Source organism: Zootoca vivipara, chromosome 2, assembly GCF_963506605.1.
Source record: "Zootoca vivipara chromosome 2, rZooViv1.1, whole genome shotgun sequence".
In the NCBI taxonomy this organism is placed as follows: Eukaryota; Metazoa; Chordata; class Lepidosauria; order Squamata; family Lacertidae; genus Zootoca; species Zootoca vivipara.
The window spans coordinates 104,935,376-104,958,149 of record NC_083277.1 but is presented as its reverse complement, the minus strand read 5'-3'; the positions used below and the strand labels follow the sequence as shown (position 1 = coordinate 104,958,149).

The 22,774-nt window shown below is 43.0% G+C and overlaps 2 protein-coding genes across 5 annotated transcripts in view; one reads left to right on the top strand and one right to left on the bottom strand.

Annotated features, from left to right (window-relative positions):
• Positions 1 to 2,864: 2,864 nt before the first annotated feature.
• Positions 2,865 to 9,542, bottom strand: ORMDL2 (ORMDL sphingolipid biosynthesis regulator 2). 3 transcript variants are annotated; one of them, XM_035103918.2, is made up of 4 exons: positions 9,445 to 9,542; positions 8,148 to 8,322; positions 5,850 to 6,001; positions 2,865 to 3,846 (listed from the first exon to the last, which is right to left on the bottom strand). In XM_035103918.2, exons 2-4 carry the CDS (start codon positions 8,319 to 8,321, stop codon positions 3,840 to 3,842), a joined length of 333 nt encoding a protein of 110 aa, XP_034959809.1. In that variant the 5' UTR covers position 8,322; positions 9,445 to 9,542; the 3' UTR covers positions 2,865 to 3,839. The 3 variants fall into 3 exon arrangements, with proteins under 3 accessions (XP_034959809.1, XP_034959808.1, XP_060127974.1); XM_035103917.2 differs by lacking the exon at positions 2,865 to 3,846 and adding an exon at positions 4,931 to 5,743; XM_060271991.1 differs by lacking the exons at positions 2,865 to 3,846; positions 9,445 to 9,542 and adding exons at positions 4,931 to 5,743; positions 9,269 to 9,432.
• Positions 9,543 to 9,736: 194 nt separating this feature from the next.
• Positions 9,737 to 22,774, top strand: part of SARNP (SAP domain containing ribonucleoprotein) — a 53,752-nt gene continuing 40,714 nt past the window's right edge. For both annotated transcript variants that reach the window (XM_035103916.2, XM_035103915.2), the window contains exons 1-4: positions 9,737 to 9,878; positions 12,978 to 13,077; positions 18,700 to 18,746; positions 20,423 to 20,490. In XM_035103916.2, coding sequence (XP_034959807.1) covers positions 9,843 to 9,878; positions 12,978 to 13,077; positions 18,700 to 18,746; positions 20,423 to 20,490 — 251 coding nt within the window. In that variant the 5' untranslated portion in view covers positions 9,737 to 9,842. The remainder of the gene's footprint in view (positions 9,879 to 12,977; positions 13,078 to 18,699; positions 18,747 to 20,422; positions 20,491 to 22,774) is intronic.

Below are 22,774 nucleotides of genomic sequence, written 5' to 3'. Positions count from 1 at the left end.
CTTTTTTCTAAAAAATAATAATAAATAAATTCTTTTGAGGCCGAAATGGGGAGCCCTTCCGCCCCTGTGCACCTGTAAATAACGGGCTTTGGAAATATACTATACTGGGAGGAGACTGGGGCATTCTTTCTAGCAGAGCTGGGGGAAAGCAGGGCTGCGGCATGGCAATTGGATCCCTGGGAAAGAATTTGTAATTCCCTCCCCCACCCCCTTGTGTGTGTGTGTTTCTTTAAGGAATTTTGGTGTGCGAGAGGTTTCTTCTTCTTCTTTTTTAAGTCTACTATCTATTGCTTGCTAATCTACCAAGGTAAAACAAGAGGCTTCAAAGAGACTCATTAGCTTGACAATCCACCTTCCAGAGCCCACTCCCCCCCCCAAGCTCCGGATTTTGTATACATTTAGTTGGATTTGAAGAGGAGGGGGGGGAGTGAAAGAGTGTGTGTGTGTGTGTGTGTGTGTAAATAACGTGCTTTTTTGGAGAGAGAGAGAGAAAAGTACTTTTTTCCAGCGGAAAGCAGGTATCGGCTTGCGGAAGCTGGAAACAGGCCCTTCCTCTGCCCCACCCTGCCCATCCTCCATGCGGGAGGAGCATTCGCACTTGAACCTACCTCATTTGAAGTGTTAGACTTTGCTATTTTTTTGTTTTCTAATGTGAGCCCCTCGCTGTGCCAGCCCTTCAGCTTTTTGAGCCCTCTTCCCTAAATACGGAGAGCCACAGCTCCCCTGGCAGACATGGGAATGCGTTTCCAGGAGGAGGTGGGAAGCAATTTTTTATCTGGGTGGGGTCGTTCCTCTTTCCCCCTCTTCTTCCCCCCACCAAAAAAAGAAGAAAAAAAAAGAACCCTCAAACCAAAAACAGTACCCAGTCGCCTAAAAAAAACCTTCTGGACTGAATTTCCCGCCCCTACAACCAAGAAGGGGGCAGGTGACACCACAAGGCTTTGAATGTGCCAACGTGATGGAGAACGCAGTCTCCCGGTCCGGCAGATGCCAATCTCCGCACATCTCTCCAGTAGAGCCCCAACCCATTTTGCCGATGAGCAGGGTGGGGTGGTGAGTGCTTGACGAGAGAGCCGATGGCTAAGGGGGCCCAGCTCTGATAATTTGGGGTTTGGGGAAGAGTTGGCTCCTGGCCAAACCCGTTGCCCTCGAGAACCCCAGTTCCCACTTGTTTCCCATGATCAACTTGCTGCTCTGAAGACTCTCTTATGTGTGTGTGTGCTTGTGTGCGTGTGAGAGAGAGAGATGTTGGCACATTGCAGAGTTTGGGATTATTTATCTATTTATATATATTGTGTATATATTTGAACTAGCATGGGGAAGAATGCTCTGGCTGCAGGGTTTTTCCTCGACTGCCGGGTGGGTTTCCACAGGCCACCCCCCCCCTTTCCCATCCACTGGGCAGGAAGGAACAAGAGGGGAGAACATGTTTATGGACAGAACTTAGGGTGGGAAGGGGAACCTGTAAAGAGCCCGTTTTTTATGCTTTCTCTGTGTGTACATAGATGACTATTTTTCCTTTTCCTTTTTTTTTTAAGAAGAAAAAAAATCAATTTATAACCAGTATCTTGAGAGCCATCTGCCTAGCGCCATCTTCCCCCCAACGTAGGGAGATTCTGTATTAATAGAAGGCAAAATATGGGCATTATACAGGGGAGACACAGACAGACAGACAGACACACACACACACACACACACACACACACACAGACAAAACACCCCCCCCCAAAAGAGAGAAACCCACACACAGGGTCTCCCTGCTGTTGAAATCACTTTGCAAGACAGCTGTACCCTTGAACCTAAGTTGATATTGTGGGGAGGGGGTGAGAGTTGCAGGGTCTTTACTGATAAAGCTCTCTCGACTTAACTTTGTACAGTTGAGGCCTTTTAACGCACAATTGCACCATTTCCCCTCTCCCCCCCCCAAAAAAAAACACTATAACACACCTCTCTATCTCCAAATGCCTGTAAGAGTGGCATTGTTTGATTAACCGAGGCCACCTCTCATATTCTCTCGCCTGATCCAACAGACAAGGCGGAGAGAGAACGTGGCAATAAGACTTTAACTTTCATAGCGGGGGCAAGGTGGGGCACGTAAAATCAGGGTTTGTGTGTAAGAATATCTTTTTTTGAACTTGTTGGCAAGGTGAGAACCATGTTCTTGAGTGAAAAAGCTGCTTCTGCTAACCGTTCAAAGCTATGACGGTTAAAAACAGTGGGGGGTGGGGTAGGGAAATTTCAAATATTAAAAGTAGTAATTAAAATTGTATATAAGATGGCATTTGTGTAGAGAAGGGGGGGAGTTTTTATCAGTAACAAAACCACTGGACATTGTTTGCAAATAAAGGTTTGAGTTAAAGCCAGTATACATTTTTTTTGTCTCTTTGGATTTGTTTTGTGTGTCATTTCCATTAATTTGGAAGGCTGTAAAGATGTAAAAAAAATAAATTTTAAAAATTGCTACAAAGGTTTAAAAGCTTGAGAGAGATTTTAAAAAAATGATAAAGTGACTGAATATAATAGATTGTCAAGATTTTTTTGGATGACGGTTAAGAGTTTAAGATAATCCTGTAGATTTTAGCTGATGAAGAAAGACTATACAGTTTTTAATTTTTATATAAACTATAACCCGGTCTTGAAGCTAAAACTTTTTTAAAGTTCTCTGCCTGTATAATCGCATTTGACGCCTTGTCCCATACTTCTGTTTACAGTTGCACATATTATATATATTAAGTTTTAACCCTTTTATGAACCCAAAATAATCACTTTTTTAAAAAATAAAGTGTGGACTTTGTGAGGAATTATATTTTGTGTTTTGGGGTTTCATTACTTTGTGTGCGTGATTTCTGTGTAGCAAAGTTGTCCGTGATGAGAATAAAGGGCGTTGAAAACAAAACATACTCCTTTTAAAAAATAAATAAAAGCAAACACGAAAGCACCCTTGTACGTGGCATGTTTTCTACCAGGTGGTAGCTTTGAAATGTTTCTAATTTACAATCAAAGTTCCACAGAACTGGTTCCCAGTTTTGCTTCTCTCGAAGGTTTTTTAAAGGAAGAAATAAAACACTAAAATGCATTTAAAGTCATTGGGTCTTGGTTTAAATTGGACTGTGCGTGTATGTGATGGAGTGACATTCTCATGTCAGTCAGTTGCCAGGATGTACCAAGTCCACATTCTCAGTGGATGGGTAAGAGATCCCATCTCGGTGAGTCCAACCATAAGAGTCCTTCTACACATGTGATATCTATGCTTGTGTGTGTGCCCGTGTCCCCTCTCCCCATGCCTTTTTGTTGCCATTAATCTTGTCACAGGTGTGGCTCAAGGTATTTTGGGGAGTGGGAACCATCTTAAAAGCAAGATTTGTTAATGTATTATTGATATTGCCTATCCTCCAAAATCCTTCCTATGTTGGCCTCCAGGAACTAAAACCAACATCTGGGCCGCTGTACGACCACAGCATTGTTTGAATATTGGCTGAAGGATATATGAAAACATGTAAACTTTTGGAGTTACTAAAAACTAAACTAGGGCTGATTTGACTATGAGGAAGGTAGGTGTGTGTGTGTGTGTAAAGAATTAGCATTGCTGCAACTATATGGTGTGCATATTCCAGCTGCAGCCTTCTGGGTAGCAGAAAATAAGCAGCTTGGTGCAGTTTCACCAGCCACACAATACTCCCCATTCTTCACAAGAAAAATATAGCAAGGCAGAGCCATTAATGCAATGATTTTGTCCTCACTTGGAAGGAGATGGAATCTATACAGTAGTTCATCGGGGTCAGCAACCTTTTTCAGCCGTGGGCCAGTCCACCGTCCCTCAGACCATGTGGTGGGCCGGACTATATTCTGGAGAGAAAAAATGAGCAAATTCCTATGCCCCACAAATAACCCAGAGATGCATTTTAAATAAAAGCTGACATTCGACTCATGTTAAAACACCAGGCAGGCCCCACAAATAACCCAGACATGCATTTTAAATAAAAGGGCACATTCTACTCCTGTAAAAACACGCTGATTCCCGGACCACCCGCGGGCTGGACTAAGAAGGCGATTGGGCGGCATCTGGCCCTCAGGCCTTAGGTTGCCTACCCCTGGTCCATCCCAGCACTAGCATCTGTCCACTGCTGGGGGAAGGATGCTTTTAGAAATTAAATGCAAGTTGTTAACAAGCTCCCTTTTCAGATGTTAACATTCACTACCATGTACCGTGTACACCAGGCACCGGCAACCCCATGGGCAGGATACAGCCCATGGAGGCCGTTTATCCGGTCCACGGGCCGCCTGTGAAACAAGCCGCCCCTGCGCGCTGCGGTAAAGTGGTGCGGCGGCTTGCCGAGCGGCGCCAGAAATAGCGTCTACGCAGCCGCAGAAGCGATTCCTGGCGCTGCAGACATTTTGGAAATGGGCAGCCAGCACCCGAAATCGCTTCTGCACAGCCGCGGACATGTGCAGAAGCCATTTCTGGTGTTTGGGACATGGGCGGTGCGGCACCGGAAATCCCTTCTGCGTCTGCACGGCCCATGGGCAGAAAATGTTGGCGCCGACGCCTGGTGTACGCCAAGTTGCCTTGGTTGGTTCAACCCCTTATTGAATGCATCAGTACTGTGCCAGCAACTCAACAGCTTCCTGAGCAGGTGGGGGGGGGCAGTCACAAAAGGCAAATTTGGCAAGGCTAAAAGACAGGATTTCTGTATTTGAAATCCACATTGCCTGGATTGTTGCCTATCTGGACCCTCCTCGTTTGAGAATGGGTAGCTTTTAACTCTGTAGTTCCAATCACCCAAAATATTTTTGTGTTAAACTAGAAAGGTCGGTCTCTCCCAGCCCTGGAGGCACTCTGGGTAAATAAAAGATGGCACTGGAGGCCGTCACCATGCTATGCAGGCATCCAGCCTCTCCGATAAGAGATTAGGTGGACAGAAGCAGCATGGAACGTTGACAAAAGCTGTATTTTTAATTGACTGCTGCACCACTAACACGGTCTTGCATGTCTCCTTTATAACCAGAAGGATTAAAAACCTCTTTTGAAAACAGAAGCCAGGTTACGTGGTGGACTCGAGGATTTGCACTTGAGTGGTAATGAACCAAAAAAGGGAACTGCGGAGCAGAATCATGAACTACAGTCATCGCAGCATGACAGTTCACTTCTTTTCATGAGAGTTCCCAGGCCCTCCCGCCCTAAAAAACAACAACCCCATAAACACTTTTGTGTGACAGAATTCTATAAAAACAGAAAGGTTTACACAAAACGGCTGTATCGCCCAGAAGCTCATCTCCGGCACCCATTACAAACAGCTCAAGTAGAAGTCTTGCAGGAGAGGTCCTGGAGATTTCATGCCCTCCTGAGGATTCAGTCTTTTCATTCCACCAGAAGAGGTGCCGGTCTAATTGTAGACTAGCCGCATGGAGAATGGGTTCAATCCCTTGGCAAGAAACAAAACTCAATACTGCTTAGCTCTGTGGACAGGTGACGCTCTCCCTGTTAGCCCACCCTACAAGTTAATGTGTGGTTCTCTAGAGCTTCAGATGATGCGATTGCAGCATTGTCATCAGGATTTTGCAGTTAAGAGTTGCTTCTTTCGGGAAGAGTCAATATTCTGACTGCTTTCAGTACTTGTTGATACCAAAGATGCGCACGCCATGGAACTGGGGTAGTTTGGGCAAGAGGACGCTCAGCAAGGAGGTAGTGTTGATTATGAAGTGCACAGGGTCATATTTGGTATAAAAGCTGGTCAAGATGTAGCTAATGGAAAATAAACATGCTGTTTTTAGCTGCATGAAAAGAGTTAAAGCTTTGCTGCTTACGTAAAAGACAAAGCAGTGCAAATGAAGCCATTACTGGTACTTACAGGACAATTGGTGAGATGCTTAGGAATTTGCGAGAGGAGGTCCACTGTATGCCATAGTCAATCTGCTCCCAGTGTGTGAGGAGGCGATCCTTGCCCTGGTCTGGTGTTTCAAAGGGGGTCCCTTTCACTGTGTGTAGGAGCCAATACATTGCCTGGTGGGGGGCGGGGTGGAAAAGAAGTGAATTAAAAGTGTGGCCTTTCTTCTCTCTCCTTAGGACAGCAGGAAAGAGGACATCAACTCAGATTCTTGTGCAGCTCAGATTAAAAGGAATAGTTGAGGAATTTCCATACAGTGGTACCTTGGTTTAAGAACAGCTTAGTTTATGAACAACTTGGATTAAGAAGGCTGCAAACCCAGAAGTAGGTGTTTTGGTTTGTGAACTTTGCCTTGGAATAAGAACACGTTTTGCTTCCTGTTGAGTGTGTTCCATTTGTAAATTGAGTCCCCCACTGCTATGGGAAAGCATGCCTTGGTTTAAGAATGCTTTGGTTTAAGAACAGACTTCTGGAACAGATTAAGTTCGTAAACCAAGGTACCACTGTATTGGTATTGGTCCAAACATAAGCTGCATTCTTAAAATGAGATCACTTCAATGATGCAAGAGGTCACACTCTGACTTTTATACAAGCCAGTTTTGGAGGGTGAAAGCGAGGCCTAGAGATGTGAAGGCCTGGAAAAAAACCGGAAAAATTTGGGGGGAAACCAGGTTTTTCCTGAAGTCTTTTTTGGTTTTTTCTGAAAAATTGGGGGGGAAATAGATTATGGAATGTTTTATTTTAACATGATGAATAAAATATTTTAAGATAAGGGGTTCCAAATATTTTATAAATCATGTATGGTATGTATGTACACCATATGTATGTATGGTATCAGATTATTCTAATTTCTGTGAGGACAAGCAAGTCCTAGGTTACAAACTGAACTCTCCAATGCAAGAACAAGATACATTTCTTCCTTTAGGAGGTGCTGTTGTCACCAGAAAAAGAAAAAGGTTTCAGTTTTGTTTTTGCATGCATGTGGTATTCATTGGTTCTGTTCCTCTTCACTAGGCCTCAAAGCACTGGAAGAAAATATAGAGCAACAAAAAGGGCCTGAACGTATATACTGTACTTAATTTAAAAATAAATAAATACAATTCCTTCCAGTAGCACCTTAGAAACCAACTAAGTTTCTCATAGGTATGAGCTTTCATGTGCATGCACACATCTTCAGATACACTGAAACAGAAGTCACCAGACCCTTAGGTATAGTCAGAGGGTGGGGAGGGGTATTACTCAGAAGGGTGGTGGGAATGGGTGATTGGCTGATAGGAGTGGTAAAAAGGTTAGGGTTAGGGTTACTTCTGGATTTTTAAAATTTGTTTTGTGGAGTTTTCTTTGTTCCACATAAACTAGTAAACAGTTCAGGAGATTGTTGCTCCATTTGTTACAAATACAAATAAATATTATTTTAAAAGTAAATTATGTTTGTCTTAATTGTTTGGATACACTATATTTTTAAAATGCTAGTTGTGATCAGTTTATGCCCATTAAAATTGTCCATAGTTATATTTTATGTTTCTAAAGTAACAGAATGACTTTCAGTCTGGAAAATAAAAAAGAAGTGCTAATGTAGCATTTTTTCAATTTTTCTGAAAATATCAGTTTTTTTCCGGGGGGGAAACGGGGCGGGGAAAAACCTGGGTTTTTTTTCTGAGCTTCAAAATTTCCAGAAATTTTACATCTCTATATCAGGCCTATATGGAAGAAGGTTCGGCATACAATGACGACAAGTTTTACTGTGTAGATATCCCATGATCTGTGATAACAATCAAGACTTCTCTGCTTGTGGAAAAGAGAAAAGGCGCATACAATCCTTAGGATCTGTAGCAGGGATAGGGAATATTTTTCCACCCTGAAGGCTGTCAAGGGAAGGCATTGCAGGGGTGTGGAGATGACAACACACAAAGCGGGCAGGGATGCCATGGTTGTAATTCTTCCCTTTGTACAACAGGCTAGTTTCTACACACACACATTCATTTCTTGCCCCCATGCAAGCAAGCAAGGGTCCCTATCAGAATACAAGGACACATTCCACTCAGGTAATGAGAATCAAGGAGGGTGTGAAGCCGTGTCACTGAAGGGTGTGTCTGGGAAGTGGGTATAACCCAAAGATTCCCCAGAGCAAGCCTATGAGAGTTTGAGGTCCACCACCACAAACTCAGAGAGAATGCATTAAAGGCTCAGGTGCAAAAAATAAAATAAAAAAATAGCCTTAAGGAACTTAAGTTCATGAGCTGATAAAAAGTTATAACCTACCAAGTTATGGATGACATTGGTCAGGGTCCAAACCACAGGAACGCTAAAGAAGGGAATGCTGAGAAGAATGATGTGGAGGAGAACCACCGAGATGCTATAAGCCAGCCAAATGCCTTTGCTGTTCATCACTCGGGTGTTGGGATTCACCTCACTGTGGGCCACGCCAACATTCATGCTGAAGAGGAAAAACAATATGCTGGATGCAGAGATACATTATATATTATTTCATTTGTATATGTAAAATAGAAAATGCAGAAATACACACACACAGAGAGAGTTGTTTCACATACTACACTGCCATCAGCTACAAAAAAGTGCTTCTTTCAAGCCTAATTTTGGGGAGCTAGGGGAGAGAAAAAAGGCTAAGGAAAGCCTCTGCGGGTGCATGCGAGCCCACAGGTGCCACACTGGCAACCACGGTATAAAACAGTAGGGCATTTTATGCTTATTCCTATTTCCTGCTTCTTCCATTTTTTTGCAGCCAATGAATCTGCCTCATTAGTCCTGTGGCGGAGTGCTTGCTGGGCAAGGCAAGAAGGTCCCTGGTCCTGCCCCAGATACCTCCAGGAAGCCCCCCCCCCCCTCTGGATCCTTGACTACCATGGCCTCCGCCTTGTATACCTGAAGGAGCGTCTTAAACCCCCCCCCCCAATCATTCAGCCCAGACTGGGAGGTCCACCTAGCAGTTTGAAAGCAGGCCAGTGCAAGCAGATAGATAGGTACCGCTGCAGTGGGAAGGTAAAAGGCGTTTCCGTGTGCTCTGGCTTTTGTCACGGTGTCCCGTTGTGCCAGAAGCAAGTTTAGTCATGCTGGCCACATGACCTGGAAAGCTGTGTGTCGACGCCGGCTCCCTGGGCCTGAAAAGTGCCGCAACCCCATAGTCGCATTTGACTGGACTTAACCGTCCAGGGGTCCTTTACTTTTTTGTCTTCGTACGGAAGGCCCTATAAATAACTATACAACCTTTAGAAGACATCTGTATGTGGAAGTTCTTGATGTTTAATTATGTTTCTGTATATGCTGGCGGCCGCCCAGAGTGGCTGGGGCGACTCAGTCAGTCAGATGGGCTGGGTACAAATAAATTTTTATTATTATTAGTGCAGAGCCGACACTAAGCTCACGTGGGCCGGTGCTCCGACTCGGGACAAGGCGGTTCCCTGCGAAGCACTCGTTTATCACCAGGAACGACACCCAGGAACTCGAGACACCGCCTGCCCGAGGGAAGTGGGCGGGTTAGCGAGCTCCTCCCCACGGCGACCCGCTCTTATCCTCCCCACGACCCACAACGGAGACCTACGCGGCTGGTTCCGCGGCGGCGGCGGCGGCGTCTCTTCTTAGCGAGGGAGGGACAAGGCGAGGCACCCGTAAGCTTGCTGCTTCTGCTTCCGCAGGCAGGCGGTCTCCAGGAAACGATTCCTCGTCTCCGCCCCCCCGCCAATCAGCCAATAGGGTAGGCGCTCCGGCCCCTCCTGGCCGCCTCCCCATTGGCTATTCTCTACCGCCGCTCTTCGTCTCTCTCCCCGTTTCCCGGTTAAAAAAACCCAACAACGAGCCAATTAGCGAGGCGGATGTTAGGGAAGCGTCAAAGTTCAAGGGAAAGCAAGGCCCGGATTGGGCGGCAGGGCCTGGGCGGGCACGCACGGTTTGCCGCCGGGACGCGCGGGGAGGAGGCCGCTGAGGGAAAGCGAAGGGAAGATGGCGGCGGAAACAGTGGAGCTGCACAAGTTGAAGGTACTGAGGCCGGGTCTGAGCGGGTGGGGCGGACTCTTCATACTCTGAGGGAACAGCGCTTGGTCTCCTCCTCCGCCGCCGCCTCACTCCAGGCTGGCGGCGGCGGCAACACCTGAGGGAGGGAGCTGCCTCCCTCCCCCTCAGACTCCTTGTGGGGTTTTGCGCCATCAGACCAACCGGGCCGCCGAGTTCTCGCGAGGGCGGGGAAAGAGTCGCGGCGGTTTCCGTCGCGCCGCGCTCCCCTCTGAGGCCGGCTGGACCTGCAGGCATCTCCCCCACCTGCAGGAAGGGGCAGTGCTCTCCTCGCCCACGTTGGTTGGCGGTAGCTGCGTAGCCCGACCTGAACGCTCTGGTGGATCAGGCAAGGGGATTTGTCCAGCCCAGCATCCTGTTCTCACACAACTACCAGCCAATATGCCTGTGGGATATGTGTACGCGAGAGAAAAGTCTCCCCTCCGGTGGTCTCCAGCAATGGTAGTCGGAAGCATTGCTGCCTCAAACTGTGGAGCAAAGGAGCAAACTCTTCGGCCCCCCAAATTTATTTGAGAGGGCCTGGAGGGATAGATAGATAGACACACACACGCAGATACATGCACACTTAAATATATAGACATACTTATATTTACACAGACGTGTATATAGATACACACACACACACACACACACACACACACACACACATATAGATACAGTGGTACCTTGGTTTTCGAATGTCTCTGTTGACGAACATTCATTTTCCCAATGCCATAAACCCAGCAGTAAATTCTTCAATTTTCGAACACACCTCGGAAGTCAAACATGCCATGCAGCTTCCAGTGAGTGCAAGATCCTGAGGCCTAGCTGTTGGCTATTGAGTTTTCGGTTTTCAGATGTTTCAGCACTCGAACAGCTGGGGACCCCCAAAATTCTCCATGAAGGGGGCTAGGCACCCTCAAATTTTGGTGCTAGGGCCATGCACGCTGCATGGCACCCACAGTCACAGGGCCAAACTGGCACTCCTGGTGGGCATTGCCATTCACATGGCACGGGTGAGCCCCATTATGATTGATTATGTGGGACTTACTTGCCCCGCCCCCAAATATTTTATTCAAGTTGGCACCTCTGCTGTGGAGGTAGAGCATATCTATTATGGCTAGTAGCCATTGATAACCATCTCCTCCCCGGATTTGTGTAATCTTTCAATAAAAGTTGGAAGCATATCATTGTTATTTTACTTCAGTTAGTAAGTCATTTGGAATGAATAGTTCTCAAAGTGGCTGATAGCTAATTCTTAACAATTCAGTACAAAGCAGTGCTCTCTCCTTTTAGTGATGGAGGATGTTATGCTAACCTAGTAAACCATTGAGCCTCTTGGGCTTGCCAGTTGGAAGGTTGGCAGTTCAAATCTCTGCGATGGAGTGAGTTCCTGTTGCTCTGTCCCAGCTCCTGCCAGCCTAGCCATTTGAAAGCACATCACTGCGGCAGGAAGGTAAACTGCATTTCCGTGCACTCTGGCTTCTGTCATGGTGTTCCGTTGCACCAGAATCAGTTTAGGCATGCTGGCCACATGACCCAGAAAGCTGTCTGTAGACAAATGCCGGTTCCCTCAACCTGAAAGTGAGATGAGCACCGCAACCCCATAGTCACCATTGACTAGACTTAACCACCCAGGGGTCCTTTACCTTACCTGCCTTCCATAGGTTATTGGACGACAGCTCCTCTGTCATCCCTGACCATTAGCCATGCTTGCTGGGGCTGATGGACGTTGTAACCCAGCAACATTTGAAGGGGTACCAGGCGAGGGACTATGTTAACTCCTCTTCCCCAGCTCTCTGGTGGCAAGGCTAGCAGGAAATGGCCCTGCCCCAATAGCACTTAAAATAAGTAGGAGGGAGGAAGTCGGCCACAAGCAGGTATTTGTATAAAATTGTGTGTTCCAGTGAAATTAGGTAATGAAAGTTGAATGTGTTTGAATGGAAGTCTCAACCTGGAGCAGTAGAACACTTCATTTTACAAATGATCTTTTAAAAGCCTATTTCTTCTCTTGTCCTTTGGTTACTCAATGAAGCATGAGCCTCTAGTATAAAGGCTGCAAACCTTTGCCCACGTATATAGGAATAAGTACAACCTGAATATAGTGGAACTTGCTGTGATAAATCCACTTTATATACCGGTAATTCAGTCCTATTTCCCTCTCAGTTTGCATGCTGAACTTTCTGTCATTGCTGCCCCTGGTTCTGGGCAACCAGTATCGCCCTCCCATTTTCCAGGTTGATGCTTCCTGCCACAAAATGCTTGTGTAAAGTTGCAGAGATAAATATGGGGAACCAGGAACTTCACAGTATGAAATAAATGTTTCCCCTTGTATGCTTGTTATACATTCAAAGCATCCCCACCTCAGCCAGAAAAGTTCCCAGGGCAGCTTATATAAGATCATGCTTATATACTTTCCATGTTTATATACATTATAAATTATTGAAGCAATCTGAAAACCTTGTGGGCCCCATGGTAGGTCCTTATGAACACCATGACTCCTGGTGATGGCAGCTGTAGTGTGGAAGGTGGAAGGAAGGCACACAGCCCAAGAGGATGTAATAACAGAGTAAAACTACAAATTTATAGAAGATGTGGTGGAGCAGCATAGAATTGTGATGGTTGTCACCAGTAATGTTACTCTTGCACAAAGTTGGAGCAGTTGGAGGTGTAGTGGGTAACTTAGTGAGATCTCATTTTCCCAGGAACAAAATATTACTATGTGCATTTAGAGAGAAGTCTTCCTTGAGGAAAACTAGTCTCATGAATAAAGTTCTGAGGTGTCTAGACCAGTGAAAAGTTCACTTCATAAGTTGACTTTATTAACTATTGTGAGACTGAGAATCTTCTATTTTTGGTCTTGTTTTTTACTGCAGATTCTTACAGACTTCCTTTTCAAATGTTATAAAATGAGTGTTGAAAAAAATCTAAATAAACCCCATGTCCTCATTAATATACACAGCCTTAGCTTGTTCAAAACCTTTAATATCTATCCATTCTGTTTATTGCATTTTTGTACATGTTCCCTTCCTAACCTGTAGGCAGCTACACTTTCTTTATTAAGGCAAAGTCTCTTCTACTTTACAGCTAGCTGAGCTGAAGCAGGAATGTTTAGCCCGAGGCCTGGAGGCAAAAGGAAACAAACAGGATCTCATCAATAGACTCCAGACCTATCTTGAGCAGCATGGTAGGTTCCTACATTGCATTCTTTCTACACTCTACCAAGATTCTTCTAACAAGATAGAGCAGAGTCCAGCAGAGGTTACCATAAATATTTAAACAAATGTGTTGCTTTTCGGATGTTCGTTGTGAAACTGTTTACAATCTTTCTGTACAAGAGTCAAAGGTTCCCTGTTTGACTTCAGTTTATTAATTGCTCTTCATATAAAGTTCTGAAATGATTAAGCAAGACATAGGCCACTTTCTAATGTCATGCTAAGGTAGGTAGGTAGGTAGAGACCCCTGACCATAGGTCCAGTCGTGACCGACTATGGGGTTGCCACGCTCATCTCGCATTATTGGCCGAGGGAGCCGCCGTTTGTCCGCAGACAGCTTCCGGGTCATGTGGCCAGCATGACAAAGCCGCTTCAGAGCAGCACACGGAAACATCGTTTACCTTCCCGCTTGGAGTGGTACCTATTTATCTACTTGTGCTTTGACGTGCTTTCGAACTGCTAGGTGGGCAGGAGAGCTGGGACCAAGGAATGAGGAGCTCACCCCTCGAACCGCCAACCTTTTGATCGGCAAGCCCTAGGCTCAGTGGTTTAATCCACAGCGCCACCCGCGTCCCTAATGCCATGCTAAACCATGGTTTAATGTTATGTGAACAAACCTCTGGCTCAAGTGCTCACCTCTCTTTTTCTGGCATGGCCAAGAAAGCTGGTTGGAAGCTTTTGCTTAAATTTTTCATTCATTGCATTTTTGCATTTTGTTCAATCTCATGGATGTGTTTTTGGCAGAACCCTCACCATTCCCTTCAGAATCTTTGTCAGTGACAGATACAAGGAAAAGAAACATGAGCTGGCCCTTTCCAGACTCTCTAGTACCCGCAGTGGTCAGGAGAAATGTTTCTAGAACTAAGAGAGACAGATTCAAACCCCACCCCCCACCCCAACTACATGTTCACAGGTTTTATTTTCAGTACAAGGCACAACTGACATGGATAAATATTCACACTGTTGAAGACACTGTTTTAGAACAGAAACCTTTTGAAATGTAAGGATGAAGTGCATGTCTGCAAAGGAAGCAACTGCTAGTATAAGATGCTTTATCTGGTGGGAAGGTAAACGGCGTTTCCGTGTGCTGCTGTGATTCGCCAGAAGCAGCTTAGCCACGCTGGCCACATGACCCAGAAGCTGTCTGCGGACAAACGTTGGCTCCCTCGGCCAGTAAAGCGAGATGAGCGCCACAACCCCAGAGTCGTTCGCGACTGGACTTAACTGTCAGGGGTCCTTTACCTTTACCTTTTTTAGTCCAGGCTGCCAGGAAAATGTAACTTTGGTCACTTAACTGTGATATGGACCTTTTCTGGCAAAAGGGTGCAACTGCTCTCAAGAGGTGGTCATATAAATTGTTATCAGAGCAGTTTAGTTCAGTGTATGCTTGTTACTACTACTACTACTAATAATAATAATAATAATATACATAATGCCAACTATGTTCAATACATTGTACACAAATTAAGAAATTCTACCCTGAAGTTGCAGTCTAGAACAACAATTATAAACAACATAACAAGAATCAATAGTTTAGAACACACAGTTCACAAGCCATTAAAATTGAGGTTCTTTCCGTGACATTGTTAGGTTTCTCAGTTGTGTTGCAGATCCTACAGTTTTTAGAGCTTGACCAGAAGGGAAAACTGAGGAGCTAGGAGGAGCATTGAAACAAATCATACGCTTCCTGCCTGGGCTGGCAGAGAAACACAAACCTAGAATAGTGACTATGTAACCCTGCTGCTAGAAAAGACCTGTATCATAGTAAGTCACTAACATTACATTTGATACCCAAAAAGTAGAAAGGCAATGGAAAAAGCTAGCCTGGCAACAGAAAATTATAACCCCAGTGTCACTTTTTCTTAGCAACCAGAGACATGGAAGTTTTCAGAGGCAACAAGTTGTTTCTAGAAAATGGAAGTCAGCAAAATGAAAACAAAAAAAGAATCTAAATTTGTGCATATTACAAGCACAAAAATGCAAGTATAATATAGCAGATCATATAATTTGAGGAACATATTACTAAAAATATTAAGGCCAGCAATTAAAAACTAGTTAGGAAGGCAGTTGGATCACTAGAGGGCCAAGGAATTAAAGTTTTATTAAAGGATAAGGTGGTTGCTGTTTTTCAACTGACAAATTATGTAGCTGATGAAGATGTAGAACAGAGGCCCAAGCCTAACTCGACCCATTGAATTTGTATAGCACCTTTCCATAGGTAAAACCATGCTCAGGACAGCTTACAGCATGAAAAGTTACATAATTACAAACATAACAAAAGTAGTCAAATAAAACACATCAAAAAGTTCACAGCCATAATTGCACAATTTCCACATAAATCATTATAAGATCTAAAAATTAAAATACAAAAAATTAATATTAACAACAACAACAACAACAAAAACCCCAGAACTCACCCCACCAAACAGTACTCCCCAGAAATATGTTCAGAAGCCTCAGCTTCTTTAGCTGTAGTTGGTCAAGACCCTGCCCTCCTGAGCCAGGTGGAAAAGGCTAACAAGGCAGGGAGCAGGTCTTCCAGGACTCACAGCCAAGATGTTTGAAGTCTTTTAAGATCACCCTCTATATCAGAGAAGTGAAAAACATTGAAAGTAGCCACCTTTTTTTCCTTTAAAGCCATTTCAGAGTGGTCAACTTAAATGTTTGTTCTAATAAATTGGTGGGAAGTGTTGTAAAAGATAAAATTGCCAAGCATATAGAAGAGAAGTTCTTGCTGAAGATCATTGCTTTTGCAAAGATAAGTCCTGACTCACTATCCTTTAACATTTATTTGTGGGTATTAATAATTGTGGATAGGGCTGATCTGATAGACCTAGTATACCTGAACTTTCCAAAAGATTTCAACCAATTCCCTCAACAAACACATAAACGCAGTGGGGCTTACTCGCAGGTAAGTGGGGCCAGGAATGCAACCTTAGTAAACTTAACTGTCATGGAATAAGAGGGCAGTTTCACTTATGGATTGGTAACTAGCTTTTCCATTGTAGGAATAGTTATGAAAGGGATAAAAAAGAAACATACTCATGCAAATCTGTGGTGGAGCCACACAAGTATGGTCTCCACTTCTTAAAAAAGAGATTGTAGAACTAGAAGAGTAGTAGAAAAGGACAGTGAAAATTATCAGGGAGCTGGTGTAACTCCCTTATGTGGAAAGATTATAATGTTTGGGGCTTTTTCATTTAGAATAATGAGTAAGGGGAGTCAAGACAGGGATATAAAATTATGTATGGTGTAAAGAAATTGGATGGATAAAAACTTTTCTCCCTCGTTACACTACAATCTAAATCATAGAATTGTAGAGTTAGGACCTCAAATGTCATCTAGTCCAACACCCACAATGCAGGAATTTCAGCTAGATCATATATGACAGGTGGCCATCCAACCTCCCCTTAAAAACCTCCAAGGAAGGAGAGTCTACCACTTCTCGTGGGAGTCCGTTCTGCATTCAAACTGCTCTTACTGTCAGAAAGTTCTTTCTGGTGTTTAGTCAGAATCTCCATGTGACAGCGCTTTAGATATTTGAAAATGGCTATCATATCTCCTCTTTACCAAGCTAAACATACTCAACTCCTTCAACTGTTCCTCATAAGGCTTGGTTTCCTGACCCTTAACCATCTTTGTTGCCCTCCTCTACACACATTCCAGCTTGTCAATATCCTTCTTAATTTGTGCCCAGAACTGGATATATTACCCCAGGTGTGGTCTGAACAGGGCAGAATAGAGCGGGGGACTATTGCTTGCCTTGATTGGGACACTATACTTTTGTTGATGCAGCCTAGAATAGCATTAGCTTTTTTGGAGCTGCATCACACTGTTGACTTATGTTAAGCTTGTGGTCTACTAAGACCCCTATATCCTTTTCATAAGTACTAGAATCATAAAATCATAGACTTGTAGAGTTGGAATGCACCATGAGGGTCATATAGTCCAGTGTTTCTCAACCTTTTTTGGGCCACGGCACACTTGTTCCGTGAAAAAAATCACGAGGCACACCACCATTAAAAAAGTTTAAAAAATTAACTCTGTGCTGCCCTATATTGACTATAATTATGATTGTAAGAAACACTTGCCAATTGCTGTGTTGGTTGCAATCTCCTGTAATAAGGCTTCACAAGCCGTCCGTATATTGGCGGCCGCCAGGCACGTGACAATGCAAATCGCCCCTCTCGTCACGGCACGTCGCGGCACACCAGCCAGCGTCTCGAGAAACGCTGATATAGTCCAACCCATTGCAATGCAGGAGTCCTTTGCCCAACATGGGGCTTGAACCCACAACCGGCTGAGCTATCCCAGAAAAACTACAGGCTATCCAGGTATCCCCCATCTTATATTTATGCAAATGGATATTCCTGCCTAAGTGTAGAAATTTGCATTTGTCCCTATTGAAATTCCTTTGGTTAGTTTTGGCCCAGTTCTCCAATCTGTTAAGGTCATCTTGAATCTTGATTCTGTCTTCAGTGGCATTGGCTACCTCTCCCAGTTTGATGTCCTCTGCAAATTTGATGAGCATCCCCTCAAAACTTTCATCCAGGCCATTTAAAAATATGTTGAACAACAACATCCAGTGAGGGTGAATGGTGGGAAATTCAAGACAAAAGGAAATACACCTTTGCACATTCCAGCACATTTTCACCACATGCCTGGTGTCCTGCCTCTGTCCCTTTCCTCCACACTCTCAGCTCCATAATACCTCTAGTCAGTGCTTTTTTTCTGGGTGGATGCAGGGGGACACATATCCCTAAACATTTTGTGAATCTAAGTTTGGCCTCATTGAGGGGCAGTATTTCAATATGAGTAGGAAAATGAGACCCTAAACATTTTTTTTTAGAAAAAAGTGCTGCCTCTAGTGCTATACGATGCTTTATAGTATTCTAGATGGGAAACTCTCAGAACATGGATCATCACTGTAGCTAGGCTAATGTTTTCCATGAACAGTTGCAGTGAGCAAACCAGCCAAAGCTGTCAAAAGACCCTGTGAGCCACTGAGACCACCTGGGCCACAAATGACAATGCTAGATCAAGGAATACCCCCAAGCTGCATTACTGCTTTTTCAAGGAGTGTGCAGCCTCATCCAGAGCAGGATAATCACCAGTGTCACTTGTGTTTGCCATTCATTTTCTGATGCCTTTCCCCAAGACGGTTGGATGGCATCTTGTATGCCTCCTTTCAGCAGCCAAGCTAGTGCCAAACGTACTGCTCTGCTTTCTTTTGGACCACCTCAGCCAGGCTGAGAGGAGATTCTTTTCATCTGGGCAGCCTAGGACCTCCATACACACTGCCCAGGCTTGGGCCCAAGAGGTAACTTTAGTGCTGATAATACAGCAGTTTGACTTCACCCCCAGAGGCACACTCCATTGTCTGTGGAGCCAGCCAGATGCCAACAACAATATGTGCATAACTACAGTTTGCCATATTATCCTAACTTTGAGGTTGTTTCGGTTATTTTAATTTAATAATATGAAACTAAAATAGAAGCTTTTGTCTTGATGGAGACTACAGTACTAAGATCTTTGTACACACAACATGTAAAATATATTTTAGTAATTTTTCGTTTCCCCTTGATTTCTTGTAGCTGAGGAGGAGGCAAATGAAGAGGATGTCTTAGGAGAAGAAACAGAGGTAAATTATAGTTCAGTGTAAGACAGTTATTTAATTATGTAGTTCATGTAACTTGTATTATGTTCCATCCTGATCTTGGCTGCTCTTTATATTTTTGTTTTTGGTAATAGGATGCATAGTGATAAGGATCCTTGACACAAGTGTATTTGAACTGCTCAGCATTTGAACTAGTTTAATTGAAAGTTCTTTTGGGTAAATGTCTTTAGTACCAGTAGGCAATTGTTTATAAAATATATAACTAGGACTATATCTAGCACTGATGTTAAATGATGCTCATTATTAGGAAGCCATAGAGAATATATTGATTGTAGAATTGTAGATGTGCAACTGTGTTCATTTGAGATTTTTGAATGAATTGTCTGGTAACCAGCTACAAATCTTTAATAAAATATGTACTTTTTGTCACTAGAACTAGATCTACAACTAGAAGGGTGACATGTAAGATCTTTGCATTCAACACAGTTTTTTGAGGTGGAAGAGAGGAGCTTGTTTTCAAGTGATTTTGCTGAGCTGAGATGGTTTATATCTAAAAAGCGAGCAAGGCTGTTGCAGGGCGGAGGGGGTTTGCTGAAATGCTCAGTGATTCTAAGTAATGTATATTCTGTGCTACAGTTTCCTATACTGCAAATGTACACAGTAAACGGTGGTTGAGTTTGAATTTATCATTCTTCATACAACTGTTGTTACTATTTGTGATTACTAAAATATTGCTTTGCTAAGAGATTAGCTTTTAGCAAAATGCATAAAAATGGGAAACCTGGGTTTGTATTTTATTAACTTTTTAAAGGGTAATTGAAGTTATAAAATAGTCAAGGGATTGAATGTTTGTTTATTGCCACTGTGTTCCAGTATTAGTGTGGGAGTGCACACTGAAATTACTCAGGGTTTTTCATGATTACAAAGCTTGTATTTAATTAAGGTTGCAAAAAACTGAATCCAGCCTGACAATAGTCTGAAAGAGAATGAATTTTAAGTAGTATTTCTAAGTTCAAGCAACACTGACTAATCACATTTCTGATTCCAGTTCTAGATTAGTTTTTGTCTTGTTTTGTCTTGTTTTTTGGTGAGTTATTTGTGAATCATTTTTTAATACAAAAAAACCCATAAAGTGCAATGTAATCTTGCATGTCCCAGTTGCTTCACAAAAATTCAAATTATTTGGATGGTCAGGCTTATGTATAAACATGATTGCTGTTCATGCTGACATAAAATACTGTGCATCTGGATAACTGGATATTTTTCAGCATTGGGGCTTTGGAACACATTTATGCTCAGAAACATTGATGGTTTACATCAGTCCAATAAATGTTATGATGCCCATAACATAATTTGGACTTCACCCAAAAAGTATTACATTCAGTTCTAGATTTAGCTGTCTAAAAGGCATAAGAACCACCCCCTATTTACACAAATAAGTACAGTTGCACATGTAACTTTTACAATTGTGCTCCACTGATGTGCAAAATGGTTGCATCCTGTATGTAAATTTGCCCACAAGATTTTACAAGGTTGAGATTCTATTCATGTTTAAGGTCCCATTGAACTCTGGTTCCTATGTCCAATAAGATTTGCATAGTATCAGATGGTTATCTACGGTTCTCATTAACATCTTTTGTGAGGCTTATATTCGTTTTGTTCTCTAGGTTTACCTCTCCTTTTGACTGTTTATGTTGCAGGAGGAAGAACAGAAGCCCACAGATGCGCCTATCAAAGAAGAAGTAGCTATTGAGAAATCAACAGAAGTGTAATTATCTGTCCTTCATAAGCTAGAACGTATTAATGTGTTTGTTTACCTTCAGTATTTGTGTGCCACCTGATCACTGAGACTTTGTCATTACAGTATATGAATCTGTAACTCTATAGATGAATGGATGACTAGTGGTGGCTAGGGATTACATGTTGAATACTCTGGTTTTTTTGGAAATCACAAACCAGAAGGCTAGCTAAAAGTTAAAATTAAATGTAGACCCTTTTGGAATTGACAAAGTCCCATATTCTTTCATAGAACATCCAAGCTATTGGACATCTTTGCATATAGGGATTTACTCTATCATCCTTCAGCCAAATATCTATGGCAACCCAACCTCAAACTCTCTTTAAGGTTGCATATATTTTGAACGTAATAAAAAAGTAAGATTTCTTCACCAATATAATAAAAACGCTGCACCATGGAAAGCTACATTTTGTAACCTAAGTAGTTTTTATCATATCTGTCTCTTCCCCACCCCCACCCCAAGAATGGCATTACCTCCCTAGTCTCTTGACAGTATATTGTCTTTCTCTCTCCTAACAGAGAATCTCACATTCGGTTCTTGTTAGCCTTTGTAGGTGTAAGAAGAATTGTTAGAGCCATCTTGGCGTTAGTAAAGACAAAGCAAAAGTACACAGTTTAGCTTGCAAAGCTCATTCTCATTCCACATCAAGGAATGGGCAAGTTGTAAAAAAGAAAAGGGCCACCTGTGTCAACGACATGCTTTAAAGGCTAAAATAGAGAAGCAAATTGCCCATTTGTCCCTTGTGCCATTCATCAGCTAAACATTTGAAGGGCTATGCAGCCTACTCCTGACCCTCGTGCACACAAACTGTGCAGGGAAAAGAGGTCAAGGAGGGTGAACTACCACTGCCCCTAGCAATTACGCTGCATCTCCTAACAGATTGCCTCACATTTTGAGATGTGTGGTTTTAAGATAGATAAAACATAGCAGGCCTGTGTGTTTTATGTGCAGTTCCCATATCCTTGCTCTTCTAGCTGCTTTCAGCTTCCTTATCAGACTCAACCAGATGCACAAGGATTTCTTGATATAGTAATTGCATGCAGTGGCCTGAATTACCTGAGGGCACAGTTTTCACATTCGCTAGGTGTATTTCTTCATTATTGTTTGGAATATTTTCACTTTGCTTTTCATCCCCAAAGTACTCTCAAGGCAGCTTACAGGGAAAAGATAATAAAACAACTTATTGACCCAGCAAAACCCTTTGCAACAAAAGTATTTTATTCTCAATTATTAGAAGGTAATTAGAATAAAGTACTCCAATTGTCCCAATTCATCTTTAGACTTTTTTCTGGCTAATTCTTCCAGCTGTAGAAATTAGGTACATTTTTATCATTTTTATCAGATGGCAAAATAGAGCTGAGGAGAAGACAAGTGATTGTTTGGGAGAATAAGGTGCTGCTACTGTAATTTGCATTATGGAGTTCCCTGCTCTGTTTTATGTATATGTTGTGCCTTTCTTGGCAGCAAAGTCATTGGAATGTAGAAGCACTGAATTCAGTGGGGCTCACCCACAGATAACAGGTTAGGATTGTAGTCTTAGTAGCTTGGATATTTTATACCAGTGGTGTTTGTGCGTAATGTGAAAGGGTGAGTACAGTTCTGAGGGAATAAGTTCTTATGGCTGTATTAATGGTGCAATGAGAAGAAATTATCTGGATACTTTCCTTCATTTTCTGTGCAAATATATGTGAAAATTCCTATTGAATGAAAATTACAAGCTTGAGTTTCTAACCATTGTTCCCTTAAATAGCAGTCAGGTGTTGCTATCTGCCTTATATTTATTGGGATTTTTATTTGAATGACTGTTGTAGTAGTATATTCTTACATACCCCTGATCTATTAGCAATTAGCAGCAACTCAAAAAGCATACAATTTGACCAAATCCTATGCTGTACAGCTGAATTTTCAGTTTGGAGACCAAGATTATGTGAATTTTAGTGTAGTGGCTGTTCCTAGGCAGCAGGGGGTGCCCTTTCTCCGCATCACAAACAGAAGGCAGCCAACAGTGCTGCAGGGGTAACAAGTCCCTGGTTCCTGTTCTGAATTGCTTCCTGTGAAAAAGCCATTAAACCATTACTACCTTTCAGGGCATAAAATAGAAAAACTGTCCAGGAATCTTGAACAAAAGCCATCCATTTCTCTAAATGGGAGACCTTAATGAGTCAGGCTATGACCCACTGTTTTATGGGAGCTGTTTGGAGGAGGAGGATGCTGTTTCATTTAGCCTGGGAACTTCCGAACTTTGCATCTTCT